The 19,499-nt window shown below is 36.2% G+C and overlaps 1 protein-coding gene across 1 annotated transcript in view; it reads left to right on the forward strand.

Annotated features, from left to right (window-relative positions):
* The first annotated feature begins 9,106 nt into the window (after nucleotides 1-9,106).
* fam184b (family with sequence similarity 184 member B) overlaps nucleotides 9,107-19,499 on the forward strand; it is a 30,210-nt gene continuing 19,817 nt past the window's right edge. Inside the window, exons 1-5 of the mRNA XM_073842643.1 lie at nucleotides 9,107-9,124; nucleotides 9,703-9,882; nucleotides 10,008-10,661; nucleotides 16,126-16,261; nucleotides 17,120-17,271. Of these exons, the coding sequence (XP_073698744.1) occupies nucleotides 9,107-9,124; nucleotides 9,703-9,882; nucleotides 10,008-10,661; nucleotides 16,126-16,261; nucleotides 17,120-17,271 (1,140 nt within the window). The remainder of the gene's footprint in view (nucleotides 9,125-9,702; nucleotides 9,883-10,007; nucleotides 10,662-16,125; nucleotides 16,262-17,119; nucleotides 17,272-19,499) is intronic.

Below are 19,499 nucleotides of genomic sequence, written 5' to 3' on the forward strand. Positions count from 1 at the left end.
TGGCAACGGAACTGCGCGGTTATTTATTATCAGGTTAAGATGTGTGTATACTAGCCACCCCTTCACAAGCAAGCAGCATCCAGTTGTTATGGCACGTAGAAGCTTGTAACATGGATGAGGTAAACGTGACAGACTAGTTCAGTTTGGCAATAGACAGTTCTCTACTACACTGTAGTTCAGTTGAGCCACATTCGTTGTGAGTTTTGTGTTTGTTCCACTAGCAGTACATAATGTAGTCCAATAGTATTATTTGTTAAAGGGTATCATTTTTTAATAGTGCAAAGGAAATAATCAATATTGACAATTCATGAATATTGTAATCACTCAGTACTGAGGAGTGTATAATAGTGGCATTTTATTTCTAGGTTATTTGGTGGCACCTTAGTACTTTGTCTGATGGCCTTAGTACTTTTTTGAATCTTTATAATTTAATATTTATTCATCTTTACAACTGTAATAGAAAAACGTGGCTTAAATCAATTCAAGATAATGTATTTCAAACACTTATTTAAAACTAGGTTTTATAAGAGGTTGTAGACGGAACGTAAAGATACTTTCAGTAAATGTCTCTGTGTCCATACAACGAAAGTCAATGAGCAAAACGGTTTTGTTACCACATTTTTTTGTTGAGGTCAAAAGTTTACATACATCTTGCAGAATCTGCAAAATGTTAATTATTTTACCAAATTAAGAGGGTTCAATAACATTGTTCATAGTAAATAAACAATGTTATTGTTTATTTAATACTGACCTGAATAAGATATTTCCAATAAAATATGCTTATAGTCCACAAGAGAAAATAATATGAATTTATACAAATGACCCCTATCAATAGTTTACATCAATATTGATTCTTAATACTGTGTTGTTACCTGAATCAACATCCACAGCTGTGTTTTTTGTTAAGTGATAGTTGTTCATGAGTCCCTTGTTTGTGCCGAACAGTTAAACTGCCTGCTGTTCTTCAGAAAAATTTGGTTTTCCAGCATTTTTGTGTATTTGAACCCTTTCCAACAATGACTGTATGATTTTGAGATCCATCTTTTCACATTGAGGACAACTGAGGGGACTCATATGCAACCATTACAGAAGGTTTAAATGCTCACTGATGCTCCAGAAGGAAAAACCATGCATTAAGAGCCAGGGGTGAAAACTTTTGAACAGAATGGAGATGGAATGGAGAATGGAGGCTACATTTTTCTTATTTTGCCTAAATATCCTATTTTTTTTTATTTTATTTAGTAGCGCCCTTCAGAGGCTACAGAAGATAAAATAAGTTTCACCCCCCAGCTCTTTTATGTGAAATATCTTATTCAGGTCAGTACTAAATAAACAATAACATTTTTGCAGATTCTAAAAGGGGGTGTAAACTTTTGACCTCAACCGTATCTCCTTTTGAAGAAGAAAGTAAGTCAGACCGCTTTGGAACGACATGAGGGTGTGTAAATGATGACCGAAGTTTCATTTTTTTGTCTGAACTAACCCTTTTTATAGTATTATTAATGTGACAGAGTGTCTATGATATACTCTAAATTGGTTCCGCTGTTGGTTCAGGTGTATTTTATTTTCAATGGACAGGCCAGAAAATCATTCTCAAATCAAAATGGGTAGCCCAAGGCTAGCTGATGTGTTGTGAAGTGAACAAATGTTGCTAGTTTGATTTTTTAAAAATGGAAAATCCATTAAATGAACAGTTGTCGGGATATCCATTCTACCCATACATATTTTGGCATTGAAACAAAGCACTTAAAACAAAATTACAATACTGATTGTCACTTTGGACAAAAAGTATCTGCTAAAATACCAAGTGATTAAACAATGCTTTTCACAGCACATTAATTGAAATGTATTTGAACAAAAATTAAACAAAATTTTGTTTTATTGACAAAACATAACTTCCTAGAAGAAAACACATTTAGAGAAACTTCCCCTTATATTGTCAACCTCTGGAGTTACAGTTTGAATGATCCATTTTGGTTAAACTGCAGCTTGATGATGAATGATAAAATCAATAGTTATAATTCTATCTGACACTGCTTGAAAGATGGTTATCCTTCTGGCCAACAGTGAAGAATAACTATAAAAACATTAAAGTTATAGGCTGGATTATCTACACACTATTAATGGCTGATACATAGATATTTAGGCCTTTATTTTTTTTTAACTTATAATTTTTTTTATCATCTTTATTACAACTGTAAAAGAAAAATCTGGCTTAAAACGGTTTAAAAATCTTGTATTCTCCTTATATGCCCTTGGAATAGAGCACTTAAATACACATATATGATACTGATTGTCACTTGGAAAAGAAAATACATTAAAATACTAAGTGAGCAAACAACCTTCAGCACAACCCACACACTGAACAAGTGAAATTAAAAGTAAATAAGCACAAAATGTAGTTTATCAACAAAACATAATTTTTCAAAAGAAGCAAATACATTTACAGAAACCTTCCTATTTAGTCAGCCTTTGGAGTTTTAGTTTGAATTATGTGTTTTTGGTTAAACTGCACCTTGATGATATATGATAAAATCAATAGCCATAACAGTATCTGTCGCTGTATGAAAAATGATTATCTTCTCGGCCACTTATAAAGTGTAACTATGAAAACAGAGGTTAAAGGTTATAATATCTACACACTATTAATGGCTAATGCATACACAGTCATTTGGATCTGTTAAGGCGGGAGAAGGGAAGTAAGAGAGTGTGTATCAGGTTTTATTAGTATGAACCTTAGTCAGGGAGGATGCCATATTTACTGAGTGTAAAAACAAGGCTGTGGGAAAGGGGCTTTTTCCCTCTGAAATAGATTTTTTTATTCCCAGGTATGCACCACTGCAAGCTTTTGAACAGACTGAATGTATGTCCCTCAAAGCCTCTTTTTCATTCTTGTCAAATAAAAAAATGGCGTCTGCCCTGACTAAGGTCCACTGGGGGTTAGGAACATCTAAATGGCAGCACTGTTACTAAACAAAATAGGTCAGGGCTCGAAATTCAAACCTGCCATGCTGTGTGTGTGCATGGAGTGTGTATGTGAGAGTATGCATATGAGCTTGAATGTCACAGCTGTGTGGGATCCCTCTCTCTATCATCATGTAAACATACTCCTAATAGTTATCTTTAGCTGTGTGTGTGTGTCTATAAGAACAGATGTGTGAGTCATGCCCTCTCTACATTGGGCTCAGCTTTGTGACGCTTAGTAATGCTACACACCAAGCCACACTATTTTTACCAATCAGGAGCATAGGAGATTTGATCTACTTCAGTCTATTATTAATGTAAGAGCGTGATAAGAATGTCATGGGTGGCATGACACTGAATGCTAAAAAAACCTTTAAAAACTTTAAAGGGATGGTTCTCCCCAAAATTAAAGTTCTGTCAATAATTAATCACCCTCATGTTGAAATCCAAGAGCTTTCTGACCCTGCATAGACAGCAACACAACTGAAATGTTCCCAGACCTAGAAACAGTAAAAACAGTAAAACAGTCAATGTGACGTCAGTGGTTCAAACATAACAATTTATTCAACTAAGATGTGATTTGGAGGAGAAGAATTTTTAAATAAAGTCATTATATTTGTTTTCTTTGCGCACAAACAGTATTCTCGTTGCTTCATAAAATTAAGGTTGAACCACGGATGTCACATGGACTATTTTAACAATGTCCTTACCACCTTTCTGGGCCTTGAGCGTTTCAGGAGGTTCAAATACTCGCTGATACTCCAGAAGGAAAAACGATGCATTAAGATCCAGGGGTGTAAACTTTTGAACAGAATGAAGATGTGTACATTTTTCTTATTTTTCCTAAATATTATGTTTTGTTTTTTTCATTTAGTACTGCATTTCAAAAACTACAGAAGATACTTGCATGTTTCCCAGAAAAGAATATAACTTAAATTTACCTTGATCATCAAATTAATAAAGATTTTGTTTTTTTTACTTAATGCATTGGATTTCCTTCTGGAGCGTGAGGGAGCGTTTGAACTTTCTGTAATAGTTGCATATGAGTCCCTCAGTGTGAAAAGATAGATCTCAAACTCACACAGTCATTGTTCGAAAGGGTTCAAATACTCAAAAATGCTGAAAAACCAAAGAATTTGTGAGACCTGAAGGATTTTTCTGAAGAACAGTGGGCAGTTTAACGGTTCAGGACAAACAAGGGACTCATGAACAACTATAACTAAAAAACACACAGCTGTGGATCATTTAGAAAACTAACACAGTATTAAAAGTGTGTGTAAACTTTTGAACGGAATAAATTTTTTATAAATTCAACTACTATTTTCTCTTGTGGACTATATGTAAACATCTTTTAGCCTATGTGAAATATCTTATTCAGGTCAGTACTAAATAAAAAGTAACATGCATTTTGTATGATCCCTCTTATTTTGGTAAAATAAGTAACATTTTGAATGCAGATTCTGCAAGGTGTATGTAATCTTTTGACTTCAACTGTATATTTAAATGGAATTAAATATATAGAATGTACTGTATAGCTTGCATTTTTTGCTTAACAGCATGATAAATTGAAGTCCACATTTTGAGAGCTGTACTTCCAACCACAGAAGTTCGCAATGCTGTTTGCAAATGTTCATTGGAACTGCAACTTGTTGAACTATGTTGTTAATGATAGAATTTGCGGCCATATCTAAGCTGGCTAACAATGATTTTAGGAAAGTCTTGTTTGCGTTGAGTGACTGCAGCCTAACTTTTCGGTACCAGGCTTATATGACATTTGAGAAGAAAAACTAATCACTGCATTTGCCAAATGTTTGTGATGTTCATTCCTTCAGATCTTTAAAATCTGTTCTGAGTGTTTTTTGGACGCTCATCAAAGTAAGCCAACTAAATATTTAAGCAGATTTCTATCTGTGAAAAAAAATCAGTACTTCTTACTTCTGGGTGAATAGTAATTGTAATGTCAAAGTCTTCACATATTTCTAGTAATTTATTTAGTGTTTCCTGCAAAACCGTTCATCTATATCAGATGAACTGAAACAAAACAAACAGTGATTGGTCATTTTACATATCAGATGGCCACTTGGGGAGTTCTTGGAAAAAGTATATCAAAAGTCTGGCTAGGTGAGACAACTGACTTACAGTCAAGCAAAGAGAGCTGCACATTTAGACAGACAAAATCTGTGGAATGGTCATGTTGAAACCATTTTCAGAATTTTTTTTTAGCTGATAAATGATAAAACATTGACTGAATCTGCTTGTCTTGCGCATTTAAACTGGCATATGTTTGTAACAAGTTGAATGTTATCATGTGTTTGAGTGGACGCTAGTATAGTTATCGTTTTAGTTATCCATCTTTATAGTAATTGTTCTTGGTGTGAACATGCTTTCACACACACACACACACACACACACACACACACACACACACACACACACACACACATGTTGGGTTTACATGTTTTATGGGGACATTCCATAGGCGTAATGGTTTTTATACTGTACAAACCGTACTTTCTATCGCCCTACACCTACCCTACACCTAAACCTAGCCCTCACAGGAAATTGTGCACACTTTTACTTCCTCAAAAAAACTCATTGTGCATGATTTATAAGCCTGTTTCCTCATGGGGACCTGAGAAATGTCCCCACAAGGTCAAAATCTACTGGTATTCCTATCCTTGTGGGGACATTTGGTCCCCACAACGTGATGAATACCAGGTACACACACACACACACACACACACACACACACACACACACACACACACACACACTCATGTTGGGTTTACATGTTTTATGGGGACATTCCATAGGCGTAATGGTTTTTATACTGTACAAACCGTACTTTCTATCGCCCTACACCTAAACCTAGCCCTCACAGGAGATTGTGCACACTTTTACTTCCTCAAAAAAACTCATTGTGCATGATTTATAAGCCTGTTTCCTCATGGGGACCTGAGAAATGTCCCCACAAGGTCAAAATCTACTGGTATTCCTATCCTTGTGGGGACATTTGGTCCCCACAACGTGATGAATACCAGGTACACACACACACACACACACACACACACACACACACACATGCACACACTCAATAAATTCACCAGCCGTGTCAGAAATGGCTGTTATAAGCAGTTTTTGAAATGCGGACAAATGGATAGAGAAACCGACACAGATGCTTCTATCATTTGTGTTTGTTAAGGACGGAGAAGGAAAGTAAGACAGCCTGTATCAGATTTCATTAGTATGGATCTTAGTCAGGCATGGTGCCATATTTGCAGAGAATGAAAACAAGGACAAATAGACAGAGAGACGGGTATTTCAGCACTTTCTATTTAAAAAAATATTTCATGTATACAAAAAATCATTTTCTATAATCTTCTGTTTATCCTAAATTTCTCTGTGTCCCAGTCCATTCCAGTCTTCCAGTTAAGTTATGAGTGCTGCCGCTCTATATAAAGCTAGCAGACATTTCAGTGGTACAGATATATGACATTACTTTCCCTTTTATTCTGTGCACCGTAAAACATGAGAGTTCATGTTCAAGGACTGAGAGGGAGAGAGAGAGGCAGGGAATAGACAGAAGGTGAAAGTTATAAAGGGGAGTCAGGGGACAGACAGAGAGAGAGAAAGAGAGATGGTGGTCAGTTTACAGAAACACTGTGGGGGACAGGAAAAGAGGGAGAGAGAGATGGGTGAGTGAAGAGAAGGAGACAGTGACTTCCTGGCAGTTTATCATACGGAATGTCCAGCTCTGCTGTGGTGGCGATTAACGACAGACAGTCAGGCGTCATGATAACACACGACCCGCTGGAGGGATGAGTGAGACGTTGGGAATCCGATGACACCCCAGGCATGGGGACTTGTGGGTAGGACACACTGATGGAGAGCCAAAGTGACACATAATATTAGGACTCCCTCATATGCCTACACATTCAGACTCAAGTACACAAACGCTATTCGCAAACTACACTGTTATGAAAAATACAGCAACACAAACATTCAAGGCCCAGAAAGGCAGTAAGGAAATCATTAAAATAGTCCATGTGACATCAGTGGTTCAAATGTAATGTTATGAAGCTACGAGAATACTTTTTGTGTTCAAAGAAAACAAAAATGATGGCTTTATTCAACAATTTCATCTCTTCCATGTCAGTCTTCGACGTGCATTCACAACAGTACCACTATTTAAACAATGTTCTTACTACCTTTCTGGGCCTTGAACGTAGTAGTTGCTTTGCAGGGTCAGAAAGCTCTCTGTTTTCATAAAAAATAGCTTCATTTGTTTTCTGAAGACGAACAATTAATGTTTCATCTTATGTGTCAATGAACTATGAACTATTTCTTGGAATCTTCATGAATGTTACATTTTGTTGTAATGGAGAATAAATTATAAGGTAATAGAGTTGAGCACAAAATATGGGAGGTGGGACATGGGAATTGTGGGAACGGGAATATCAATTCAACAAATTATTTCAAAATTGTTGGATAAAACGAGACTCCTGAAGTGGGACAGACCTAATTTTAGGGGGGTGATGCAGAGATACAATGTGATTATTTTTTTTTACTTTTTCATTAGGGGTTCAAGTGTGTAGCGCTGAAACCCTATTGTAATTGTTAGAATGGTCACGAATTAGCGATCTCTACGTAAAACTAATCGTGCAGACCAAACCGTAATTCATAGAAACTTGAGACTTGAAACTTGGAGGGATGATAGTACTCAAACCACCAACAATGTGACTAAGGCTTGCCCCAATCGGCCTGACAGGGGTGCTACAGCGAACAATAGTACGAAATCACTCATAACTCCTAAACCGTCAGTCGCAGGCTCAAGAGTCTTATGTCGCCTCAGTGAGCGAAATTGTCAGGTATTTTAACATTTATTAAAACCTACTTTTGCGAACTAGTCCTAGGTTTTTCACCCGATCAGAACCAAACCAGTGCAGAAAAGTTATCTGAAGAGTGAATACCAATAATTATCAAAAAAAAAAAAGTAGAACATTCGAATCACTGTCGCAAAGGGATGCCAAAGCGTTCAAAAGGAGCAGGGCAGCTTTTAGTAAAATGCTTATAACTCCTTAACAGAATAAGATATCTCCACAAAACTCAGAACACTTATGTAGGAGCTCAATCTTAGGTCACAGGGAAAGAAATGCAGAGCCTGGCTACTTGGTGGTGCTATAAGAGGGGAAAAAATTAAAAATGGCTGTGCAACCATTGTCCTATCAGCATGAAAATTGATGTGCACAGAATTGGTCCAAAGTGGCTTAAGCGTCTAGAAGGACATTTGCGTATCTCAAAAAACATGACGTCCATTGGCCGACGAAGTTTGAGCACCTGTCAGAGTTAACGGTTAACGGAGGCCGATCAGAACGAAACTCGGTGGGCCTGTTTGCCTCACAGCCCCAAAAGTCAGGGAGATATTTGAAAGAAATCGGCCACTGGGGAGCGATATTGCATTTTTCAAAGACGTAAACGATTGTACGTTGCACGGTTTTTCACACATACGCACAATATTCCTATCGTACGATAGAACTCCTAATTTCGGACAACTTTGCCTCTAGAACAACTGCTGTCAATCAAATGTTTGTTAAATGATTAAACAAAAAATACTTTTGCGAAGTAATCCTAGGTTTTTCGCTTAATCTGGAAAAAACCCCACTGCAGTTATACAATTCTCTGGACTCTCTAGGCCAGTAATTATAAAAAAAAATTTGGAAATTTTCCCCCTGGGAAGCTTTAACACGGTCATTTAGAAAAGGGGCCTGTCCAAAATTACCCAAAAACCTATAAAGCCTAAAGGAAAACTCAAAACTTCACGAAACCTGCTGAGCACATGCGACAAGTGATTCTGAACAAACATACATTTTAAGGGGATTTTGTTAAAAACATAATATTTCTATGGTAGATTACCTGGATTTGCTAAAAATGCTTTTATAAATCATTTATTTGGTGGTTACAGGATTGCTAAATTATGTCTTTTTTCATATGTGCTTAAATGCCTTAAAGTTCTTGAACCCCTGTAATCACTGCTTGCAGCTTGATTGTTGTTTTAAATTTTATGTCAGATAATTATTTATCTAACATATATAAACATTCTCCCAAACAAAAATTTGGGATTAGTGCCCCTAATGCTTGAAAAATGCCAGGGGACACCAATGTAAAAAAATGCCAAACACAGTCGAACAGCTGTGCGCAACCAATCACGAGCACTCATAGAAAGTTAACACAGACATCTGCAGAGCGTAAACAGACACACATGTACAAGATAAACTGCAGCTCAATAACTGCAGACGGTGGGTGTATGACTGATCCGATCAGAGAGGTGAAAGATTTCATCAGTGAGAACAAGACCGTTTGTCTAGCGCTATAGGCCTGGAACTTCACTCTTACAAATAAAGGCTCCAAGAGAGGGTTTTCACAGCAAGAGAAGAACCATTTTCGTTCCCCAGAGAATCTTTCAGTAAACCTTTTTTTTTCTTAGCACAGAGAACATTTTATAATCTTAAGAACCTTTTCTTTACTAAAAAGAACCTTTTATGCTTTGAAAAGGTTCAAGGATTTTAAAGGTTCTTCATGGAGCCATAGATGCCAATAAAGAACTGTTATTTTTAAGAGCATGAAATTAACATACATGCATGGACTGCAATCCACAATACAGATAAATAATTTTTCTGTCTTGTCATGTCATTATAACTGTGTTTTAATTATATTTATGTGTGTGTATTTTATGTATAGGTGATATATTCTTTAAACACTAAGAATGAGGAGCAAGAGGCAACTCTGCAGTCGTTACGCCGTGTTGCCACGGAGACGCAGGGCAGCCTCCAGCCAACCACAGGTCAGGATGAAGACGAGGAGGAGTCAGCATCTATTCTGAGGACACGCCTTCTAGAGCTGCAGGCCACCGTAGAGGAAGTAAAAACAAAAATGGTCACACATACACACATATTCTGTAAATGTTCTCATTATAAGCATATTAAATCCAGCATGGATAGAATCACTTCATTCTCTTAGGATGTGTGGATGTGTATCCATTTCAGGTGGAGGAGCGTGGACAGAGAGCTGAAATCGAGTATGCAGAGCGCATAGCTGTGTTAACCCAAGAGACATCAGATCTGCGCAGAGACTACCAGAGCCTGCAGACAGATAGAGACAACCAACACAAATTACTGCAACAAACACAGGAAGAAAACCAGCGCTTAGAGAACGAGTGCCAAGAGCTACGCAAATCCAGAGATGAGGAGAGAAAGAGAGAGGAGGAGGAGAAGATGCATAGAGTGGAGGAGGAGAGAAAGAGAGAGACGGAGGAAAGGAATAGAGAGTCACAGGAAAGGAAACGCGTAGAGGAGGAGTGTGAAGCAAGGTTGAAAACAGTGAGAAAGGAGCTACAGACTCTGAGGGAGGAGAAAGAGAGAGTGGAGAAGGAATGGAAGAGAGATGTGGAGGAGTGGAAGAAGAGAGTGAAGGAGATGGAAGAAGAGAGGAAGGAGGAGCAAAAGACAGCTGAGAAGATGCTACAGAAGAACCTCAATGAACACATTAATCAGTGGCACCAGCGAGAACAAGAAAACCGCAAGTCCCAGAACGCAACACTTCAGCAGAGGCTGAGAAAAGCAGAGATGGACTTGGAGGTTCAAGAACAGAGGTTGAATGAGAGCAACAGACACTGCAGCAAACTTCAGGAGAGAGTAGAGGTAAACGTGTATATGAATACTCACACACAGGGTCTGAAATGAAGCTTTTGTCACGTTTGCCCATTGTAGGCTCATTAAGACAATTGGACAATCTCTACTTAAAGGGAAAGTTCACCCAAAAATGAAAATTCTGTCATTAATTACTCACCCTCATGTTGTTCCAAACCCGCCAGACCATTCATCTTCTGAACACAAATTAAGATATGTTTGGTGAAATCCAAGAGCTTTCTGACCCTCAGTAGACAGCAACACAACTACTACATTCAAGCCCTAAAAAGGTTGTAAGGACATTGTTAAAATAGTCCATGTGATTGTGACATCAGTGGTTCAACCTTAATTTTATAAAGCTAGAGAATACTTCTTGTGCACAAAGAAAACTAAAATAACGACTTTATTCAACTATTTATTCTCTTTGCCGTACGTTCACAAGAGTACCACAATGGGTTTTTTTTTTTTTGTTTATTATGGTTTCCAATTTTATTTAGATTAGTAATATTGATAATATATCTCTTATTTAAAATATTTATTAATTTATTCATATTAATTTTATTCATTTATTTTTTACTTTTTATTTCTTTAAGTGTAAATTTGTGACTGTTAGATTAAGTGTAGTTTTATCAGTATTTATTCACTTTTTTAGTGAATAATTCTATTTAATATACACTACCGGTCAAAAGTTTGGGGTCAGTAAGAGTTGTAATGTTTTTAAAGAAAGTCTCTTATGCTCATCAGTGCTGCATTTATTTAATCAAAAATATAGAAAAAAAAAACTGTAATATTGTGAAATGTTTTTATATTACAATATAAAATAATGGTTTCTATTGTAATATACTTTACCTCCTGTAATACACTTTATTCCTTTAATGCAAAGCTGAATTTTCATCAGCCATTACTTCAGTCTTAATTGTCAGATGATCCTTCAAAAATCATTCTAATATACTGATTTATTTTAGAATGATCTATATTGGATCTATATTGGATTATATATTGCAACAGTTGCCCTGCAAAGTATTTATTTAGAAATTGTGACATTTTTTCAGGATTCTTTGATGAATAAAAAGCTCAAAGGAACAGCATTTATTCAAAATATAAATATTTTCTAACAATGTAAGTATTTGCTATCGCTTTTTATCAATTTAACACACCCTTGGTGAATAAAAGTATACATTTCTTTCCCAAAAAAAAAAAGAAGAAGAAGAAAAATTTACTGACCCGTATTTATATAAATTTACTTTTGACCGGTAGTGTACATACAATATAACTAATAAACATTCAATGTACTTAGATTTTATTTTTGTTATCTGGCTTAAAACATATACCAAATAAATATGCGGGTGATCCGCTGTAGATACCTCTAGCAGGACTAGCCAAAATTGAGAATAATTAGGTTTAAAGGGGTCATGACATGGATTTTTTTTAATTATTTTATTATGTTCCTTGAGGTTTACTTCTAATGTTAATAAAGAACAAAAAAAAAAATGTAGAAAAAATATTATTTTCAACCCTCATTCTGACCCTCTGTCTAAATCAACCCGTTTTAGAGGCTGGTTCTTTAGGGCTTGTTAGTAATCAGCCACTGTTATGATTGGCTAACATCATTGCATAGAAAACAGTATCAACAATCGCTATTGCATGTTTTGATAACATGATCAAAATAAAACTCATTTCCAGACAAAGCTATATGAAATAATTTACTTACAGTTTGTGATGCAGCTGCAGTCAGATCTAGTACTGCTTCATCTTTCAACAAATGTTTCTTTGTTAACATTCCATGACACTGTGCCTCGTTTACTAAACAAAATCCTCTGAACAATTCTCAGACATAATCTGGAATGCCATTAAAAATAAACTATCCACTCTGATATTTGTACAAAGACGCGGACAAGATGTTTAAACCAAATGCGTCAAAGCGAACAATCTTTCACTCCATTTGTCCTATTGACAACAGACTCAAGCATGTGGACTGTGTCAGAACGCTAACGCAGTGTGTCAGCCGTTAAGCAACTGAATGCCAGTGGGTGGGGCCTATGGTGAGAAGAAGACTTTTTGTCGATGTCTTGCTCTGGAGGCAGTGCTTATGCAAATTACTCAGATCCAAATGAGCCGTTTTTTGAGGGTTATTATGTAAATGCTTTGATGCGATGATGAGGACATTTTAAGTTATAAAACTTGCAGGATGTATAAAGCATACAAAGACTTCTACTATGTCAAATGATCAAGGGAAATTTGGTTTCTCATTCCATGACCCCTTTAAAGAAATATGTGACGCTGCGTGACAAAACCAGTCATAAGTAGCACAGGTATATTTATAGCAATAGCCAACAATACATTGTATTGGTCAAAATTATCTTTTTTTTTTTATTAAGGGTATTAAGTAAAGATCAACTCCATCAAGATATCCATAAATATATCAAATTGTAATTTTTGATTAGTAATATGCATTGCTAAGAACTTCATTTGGACGACTTTAAAGGCGATTTTCTCAATATTTGAATTTTTTTGCACCCTCATATTCCAGATTTTCAAATAGTTGTATCTCGGCCAAATATTGTCCTATCCTAACAAACCAGCAAAAGCTCAGTTTAAAAAAATTGACCCTTATGACTGATTTTGGGGTCCAGGGTCACATATAAATTATGTAATATAAAATATAAATGAAATATAAATAATATAAAAACAGAATATAAAAATGAACCCTTTTAAAATTCAAACACAAGCTCGTCTGACTAACTCATATTACGATCATGGAAAACCTGAAAATTGTGATTTCCAGGCTTAGTAATTCATTGAGAATTATGTGGCGAATATAAATTTTCCTGTTTATACATGGCAAAATAAACTCATTGTGTAAACACAAACTAGTGTTGCTTTACAAGACAGTTCACATAAATTCACTTGACTGGCCACGTATAACTGACCTTTCAGCGGGGTGTTTGTCTCAGTGTAAGAGGGCAGTAATTACTGCCGTGACTGACAGTTCCGAATCTAATTGAGACAGAGATTAGAGGGATCAGACAAACACCCACAATTACCATCGCTCAGACACACACAGCTGTGTAGAAACAGATGGCATACCCGACTTAAACAGTCTGTGACAATACCCCACAGATCTGTAGTCAGTTTTTCAACGGCAAAGGCTGCACAGAACCGGCAGAAAATAAAAATAACATAGGCTTTTTTAAGTGGGACACAAAAGTGAATTGTTACGCTTAGTCAGGATAAAGCCAAGTGATGAAATCAGTAAGAGTTGCTAGGCACACAACATAGACTCCGCTGTCTCCGATGCAGCTTTTTACGTACACCGCGGCTAATGCGCATTAGACGTGCCTAAAAATGCCAGGCACAGAGTGAGATGAGTAACACCCTCTCTGCTTTGGCTTGACATCCTTCACAGAAAATTAATCAGAGGCACCTCAGATCTGCAAACTCAGAGCAGCTGCTGTGATGTAATCAAAGGGTCGTAGGCTCAAAGTGTTCATGGGGCGGCCAGAATTGACTGATTAAAGTCAGCTTGGGCTTCATTGGCATGACAGATGATGCCGTTTCGGTTTGCTCATTGCTGCTCCAAGATCATTCGATAAGATGATCCTGCAGGATAATGGACTTTTTTCTTTTTCTTTTTTTCTAAGAAGATGTGAGTGGTGCTAGGGTGGTTGTCAGGTTGTTACTATGCAGTTGCTGAGGTGTTCCTGTTTACTGCTTCTATGATATTTCTATGCAAATATCAAAAGAGTTCCCCAAAAAATGAAAATTCTGTCATTAATTACACACTCTTACGTTGTTCCAAATGTGTAAGACCTTTGTTCATCTTCAGAACACAAATTAAGACATGTTTGCATAGACAGCAACACAACTTAAACATTCAAACAGTCCAGAAAGGTAGTAAGAACATCATTAAAATAGTTCAATAATTTTGTAATTTTATAAAGCTACGAGAATATTTTTTGTGCACATAGAAAGCAAAAATAATCACTTTATTCAACAAATTCTTCTCTACCGTGTCAGTCATATGACATTTGAACATTTCAGTTGCAGTCTATGCAGGGGCAGAAACTCAATATCTTAATTTGTGTTCTGAAGATGAACAAAGGTCTTTTGGGTTTGGAACAACATGAAACCGAGTAATTAATGACTTAATTTTTATTTCTGGGTGAACTACCCCTTCAAGTAAGAAGTTAAGAAATGTCTAAATAATAAGATAAATTCTATCTTATTCCTAGTTTATATTGAAAAATTCTTGAGAAGTTATCACATCTTTTTCAGAACATTTTTTTTTCCTTAAAAAGAAAATTACAGGCTTTGGTGTTTTCTGATTGCTCGGCATTGGCGATCTAAAGAAACCTTGAAGGAAAAAACTACGTTCTTAAGAAACACAAAATAGGAATACAAAATATTCTTAACTTTATTCTTATATACAGTCAAGCCCGAAATTATTTACCTGTTGAGTTGAATAAAACAGCTGTTCCCAATGAATCAGGGTAATTAGGATGCTTTAGAACAGCTAGGACTATTTGGAATGGTATAAAACTTTGGATTTTCCCATAGACTGTGACAGTTTGCAAAGGGAATGAATAATTTTGGACATGCCACTTTTTGTTCAAATGTAAATAAAAGCTGAGAAATATTTTTTTCCACAATAATGCCTCTTGTACATTGTCTTATTATCTTTTGAGAGAAGCCTGCGTCACTGCGTCACAACTTGGTTGAATAAAAGTAATTTTAAGTCAGGGGTATGAATAATTTCCGGCTTGACTGTACATAAGGCTTTAGTGTTTCCTTCAGTCTAAGTCTATGATATTTTCTCTTCAGTGATTCTCATAATTTTATGTATCGTTCATGTGCATATCACAAACAGTACAAGTTATGCTTTATAGGTTAATATTTATGGTAAGAGATTTCCCCTAACCCCTAACCTAAATGCTGGGTATACACTACACAATTTTAGGCTGTAGATTGTAGACAAATGCCTGAAATCTGAGGCAAATATGTGCTCTTTCACGTGAGTGATAATTAAATAATGAAAATTATTAGCAACACTACCTGAGAGAAGTGCCGATACAATGCCGATGCCCAAGAAATACTTAGCAGGCAAAATACAAAATAGCTGGACCTGTCTGTGACAGAGCCTTGTGAGGTATTTTGACTAGATGTAATTGGCGACGACCTACAGTCAATGAGAGAGCAAGATACAGGGCAAGGTAAAATTTCAGGGGAAGGAATCATAGTCTTAAATCCCTGTATCACTTCTCGTGCATGTGTTTTTTACACAAGACCATTGTTGGGGATTCCTCCTAGTGAATTGTAGGGAGTGTAATGTATGACCCCAATTCGCTGATCTGTCACGTAATATACAAACCAAAGGAGCATTAATCTGCCGACTTTGAAATGTGTGTAATGTATACCCAGCATAAATATAAGCAACTGTAACAGTTATGCTTATTCATGTTACTCATTTCTTTTACAGGACTTGGAGGAGCAGTTGGAGGATGGACGACACCGGGTGACCGAGGCTGAGGCTGTGGCAAAAAAGGCAGAGGAAGAGTTAGCTGTGGCCAAAGAACGATTATCATTGCAAGAGAATGAGCTACAGAGCAAGTCAGGTGCGCATGCACAGTACAGATCAGTGAAAGGCTTGTTGTGTACTCATATTTGTCATCATTAGGGAGCAAATTAATCACATATGATGACTAATTGCTTCAATATTTCAAAATCAATATTTGGTAGAAAATATTTCAAAGAGAGTCTAGTAAATAATTAATTAACAAAATGCTTTTAAAAGAAATATATCTGTAGGTTATATCACTGAACAGCAGCCTACAGTCCACAGACGTTAATATTGCAAGGTAGATTTAGGTGTTTTCAGTGTTTTGTTCAGTACAATTTTTAGACGTGTGTCAGATGGACGTCTTTGCTTTTTGCGTCACACCTCTTGTTTCAGTCTTCCAGCATAAGTGCCCTGTTTTGCTGTCAAGTTCAAAACAGTTCACATTTTAAAAATGTGTCTCGAGATCTGAGCATTCTGTTCCATTCCATTGCACAGCATCTGTCTTGTTTCTCAGGAAACAAAGCTAAAGCATAATTGTGGTACTCCAACCTTGAATTGCTCTGAGGGTAGGAAATGCCTTTTTACAGAATCTAAACATAGGATTACGTGGCATGATTCAACATACATTTTATGAATATTTTTTTAGATAATTCATTGTAGTCATTTAACGTTAAATAAAAAGCCTTAACATCATCTAACATCTAAACATCTACTACTTTTTAGTAGTAAATAAGTTGACAGTTTACTGTCAGCAATCATCGTTTACAGTCTTTTTGATGTTAATTGTCCCAGTGTTGATTTTTACATCTCTGTTGAAATGATTGCTTTTGTCATTTGACACTTGAGATCACCAGCTTGTTCGCTGATTGTTCTGCTTCCTTTGATCTAATCATCATCTTTCTCATTTCTGCAGAGGAGTTAATGAGCCAGAGTTCATCTCAGGTGAGGGTCTCTGCTGAAGTGGAAGACCTGAGGTCTCAACTCAGTCGCCTCAACATTAGAAACAAAGAGCTGGAGCTTCAGAACAGTGGCCGATCCAATGACCACGCCCGCATGCTCAAACAGGCAAGTCATTCAAGTCTGAAGAATTGTATTTAGGAGTTGAATGCACATGAGCAGCATCATTACAAGTGGGAAACTCAGGATTTTATTTTAGCCCTTAGTTGGAGGCGTGTAAGCAGTGTTAAAGGATTAGTTCACTTCCAGAACAAACATTTACAGAGAATGTACTCACCCCCTTGTCATCCAAGATGTTCATGTCTTTCTTTCTTCAGTCGTAAAGAAATTATGTTTTTTGAGGAAAACATTTCTGTATATAGTGGACTTCTATGGTGCCGGCAAATTTGAACTTCCAAAATGCAGTTTAAATGCAGCTTCAAGGGACTCAAGGTCTAAACTAGCAAAATGGTCTGTTATTTTCTAAAAAATGTATACACTATTTAAGCACAAATGCTCGTCTTGTCTAGCTTATGCGTACTTTTGTGCACTCTCGTTCAGTACAGTAAGGGTATGTCGAAAAACCCCCATCTCATTTTCTCTATTTTCTCTATACTGCTGTTTTACCCTTTTTTTGTAAAAAGCTGTTTGACATTATTTGCACGTTTACTTTATAAACACTGGGTCGGTACTTCTGCAGCGATATAGGACGATTTTGAAGTTGGAAGAGAAAATGAGATGGGACTTTTTCGACTTTCCCTAACTGTGTTGAACCGGAATGTCGCGTTAACCGAAAATTGTCCGAAAATTTTATTTTTTTAAGGTGATCTATTGTAATTTGTAGATGTAATTCCCACCGCTGTGTAGTTGATGGCGAGTGCGCTCTAGTGTGCCAGCAGAGGGATTCAGAACAAAATCCAAACTGTCATGAATCTTTTGCTATGCATTTGATTACGCGCATGCGAGTAGCAAGTTTAAGCGAATTTCATCATGAAATGGACAGAATTATGGATGGACAGACATATGAGACTTTTTCATATAAAACTAAAAAGCACAGAGCTATTGCGATTTATTGGATGGGAGGCGCACTATGTACTGTTCATTCTTCAACTGAAAACAGCATAGACCAAAAGATAGATTAGGATTTAGAAATAGATATTGGTTCATTAAAATGAGAATCTATTAAAATCGAGAAATGTGAACAACAAAAAGCAATTAAATGTGTTTAAAAAGCTATTAAATGTGTTGTATAATAATTAAAATATGAAATTTAAAATGACGGGTAATAATAGATTATGACAGAATATCAAGAATCCCCCGTTTATATGCGGATATATGCTGTCACTCCTGAATCTTGTAGCAAATACGCCACATTGGTCCTCTGAGCAGCATCAAAAATATCATATATTCAAATTCGGTATTGACTATATATAGACAAGAAAGCGCGGAAAGCTTCACTAAAAAGCTGTCACTCATTTAAATTTATAGCAATCTCAGAAAATTCTGCTGAAACGCCATTGACTAACTGATTGGCCATTGCATTTTTGTAATCAACAGATGTATGTCTGTGATTGGCTACAATGTTCAACACTGCAAAAACAGTGCGCAAACATAAATGCACGTTGGATTCTGCGTAAGGCAGCTGCCGCTTACTTTCGTTTTGTTGTTTATGCTTATTTAGTCGTTAAAGTTAAGTTTGCCAGTTCCCGCTTCCTTCCTCCTCTAATCTTGTACTTTGTTACATACATATAGGCGATACAATTTCCTCAGCTCATCCTGGCAACCCTTTTTTTAAGTCATGCGACCCATCAAGGGCCGTGACCCAGGGTTTGAGAACCCCATGGTTTAGAGCTCTTTAAAGCTGCATTTAAACTGCATTTTGGAAATTCAAACTCGGCCACCATAGAAGTCCACTATATGGAGAGAAATCCTGAAATGTTTTCCTCAAAAAACATAATTTCTTTACAACTGAAGAAAGAAAGACATGAACATCTTAAATGACAAGGGGGTGAGTAAATTATCTGTCATTTTTTGTTCTGAAAGTGAACTAATCCTTTAATATTGTTTACTAAAATGATTAAAAATATATATTTTCTTAAATCAAATAAAAATAAAGTTAAATAGAAGTCTTAAAAAAATAACAAGGGCACATCACAAAATTAATAAAAATTTAAATAAAATTTAAATTTAAAAAATCTAATTAAATGCTCATTTAAAATATTAATAAATACTGTAATAACCGAAAAATGGCACTTTCAGAACATAATACTTTTTTGTTTAAATAAATTAAAACACTGACAATTAATGGTTAATTAAATACTGTGAATTTAGACATCACAATTAAAATAATATAGTAT

The sequence above is a fragment of the Garra rufa genome, chromosome 6 (assembly GCF_049309525.1).
Source record: "Garra rufa chromosome 6, GarRuf1.0, whole genome shotgun sequence".
Lineage (NCBI taxonomy): Eukaryota > Metazoa > Chordata > Actinopteri > Cypriniformes > Cyprinidae > Garra > Garra rufa.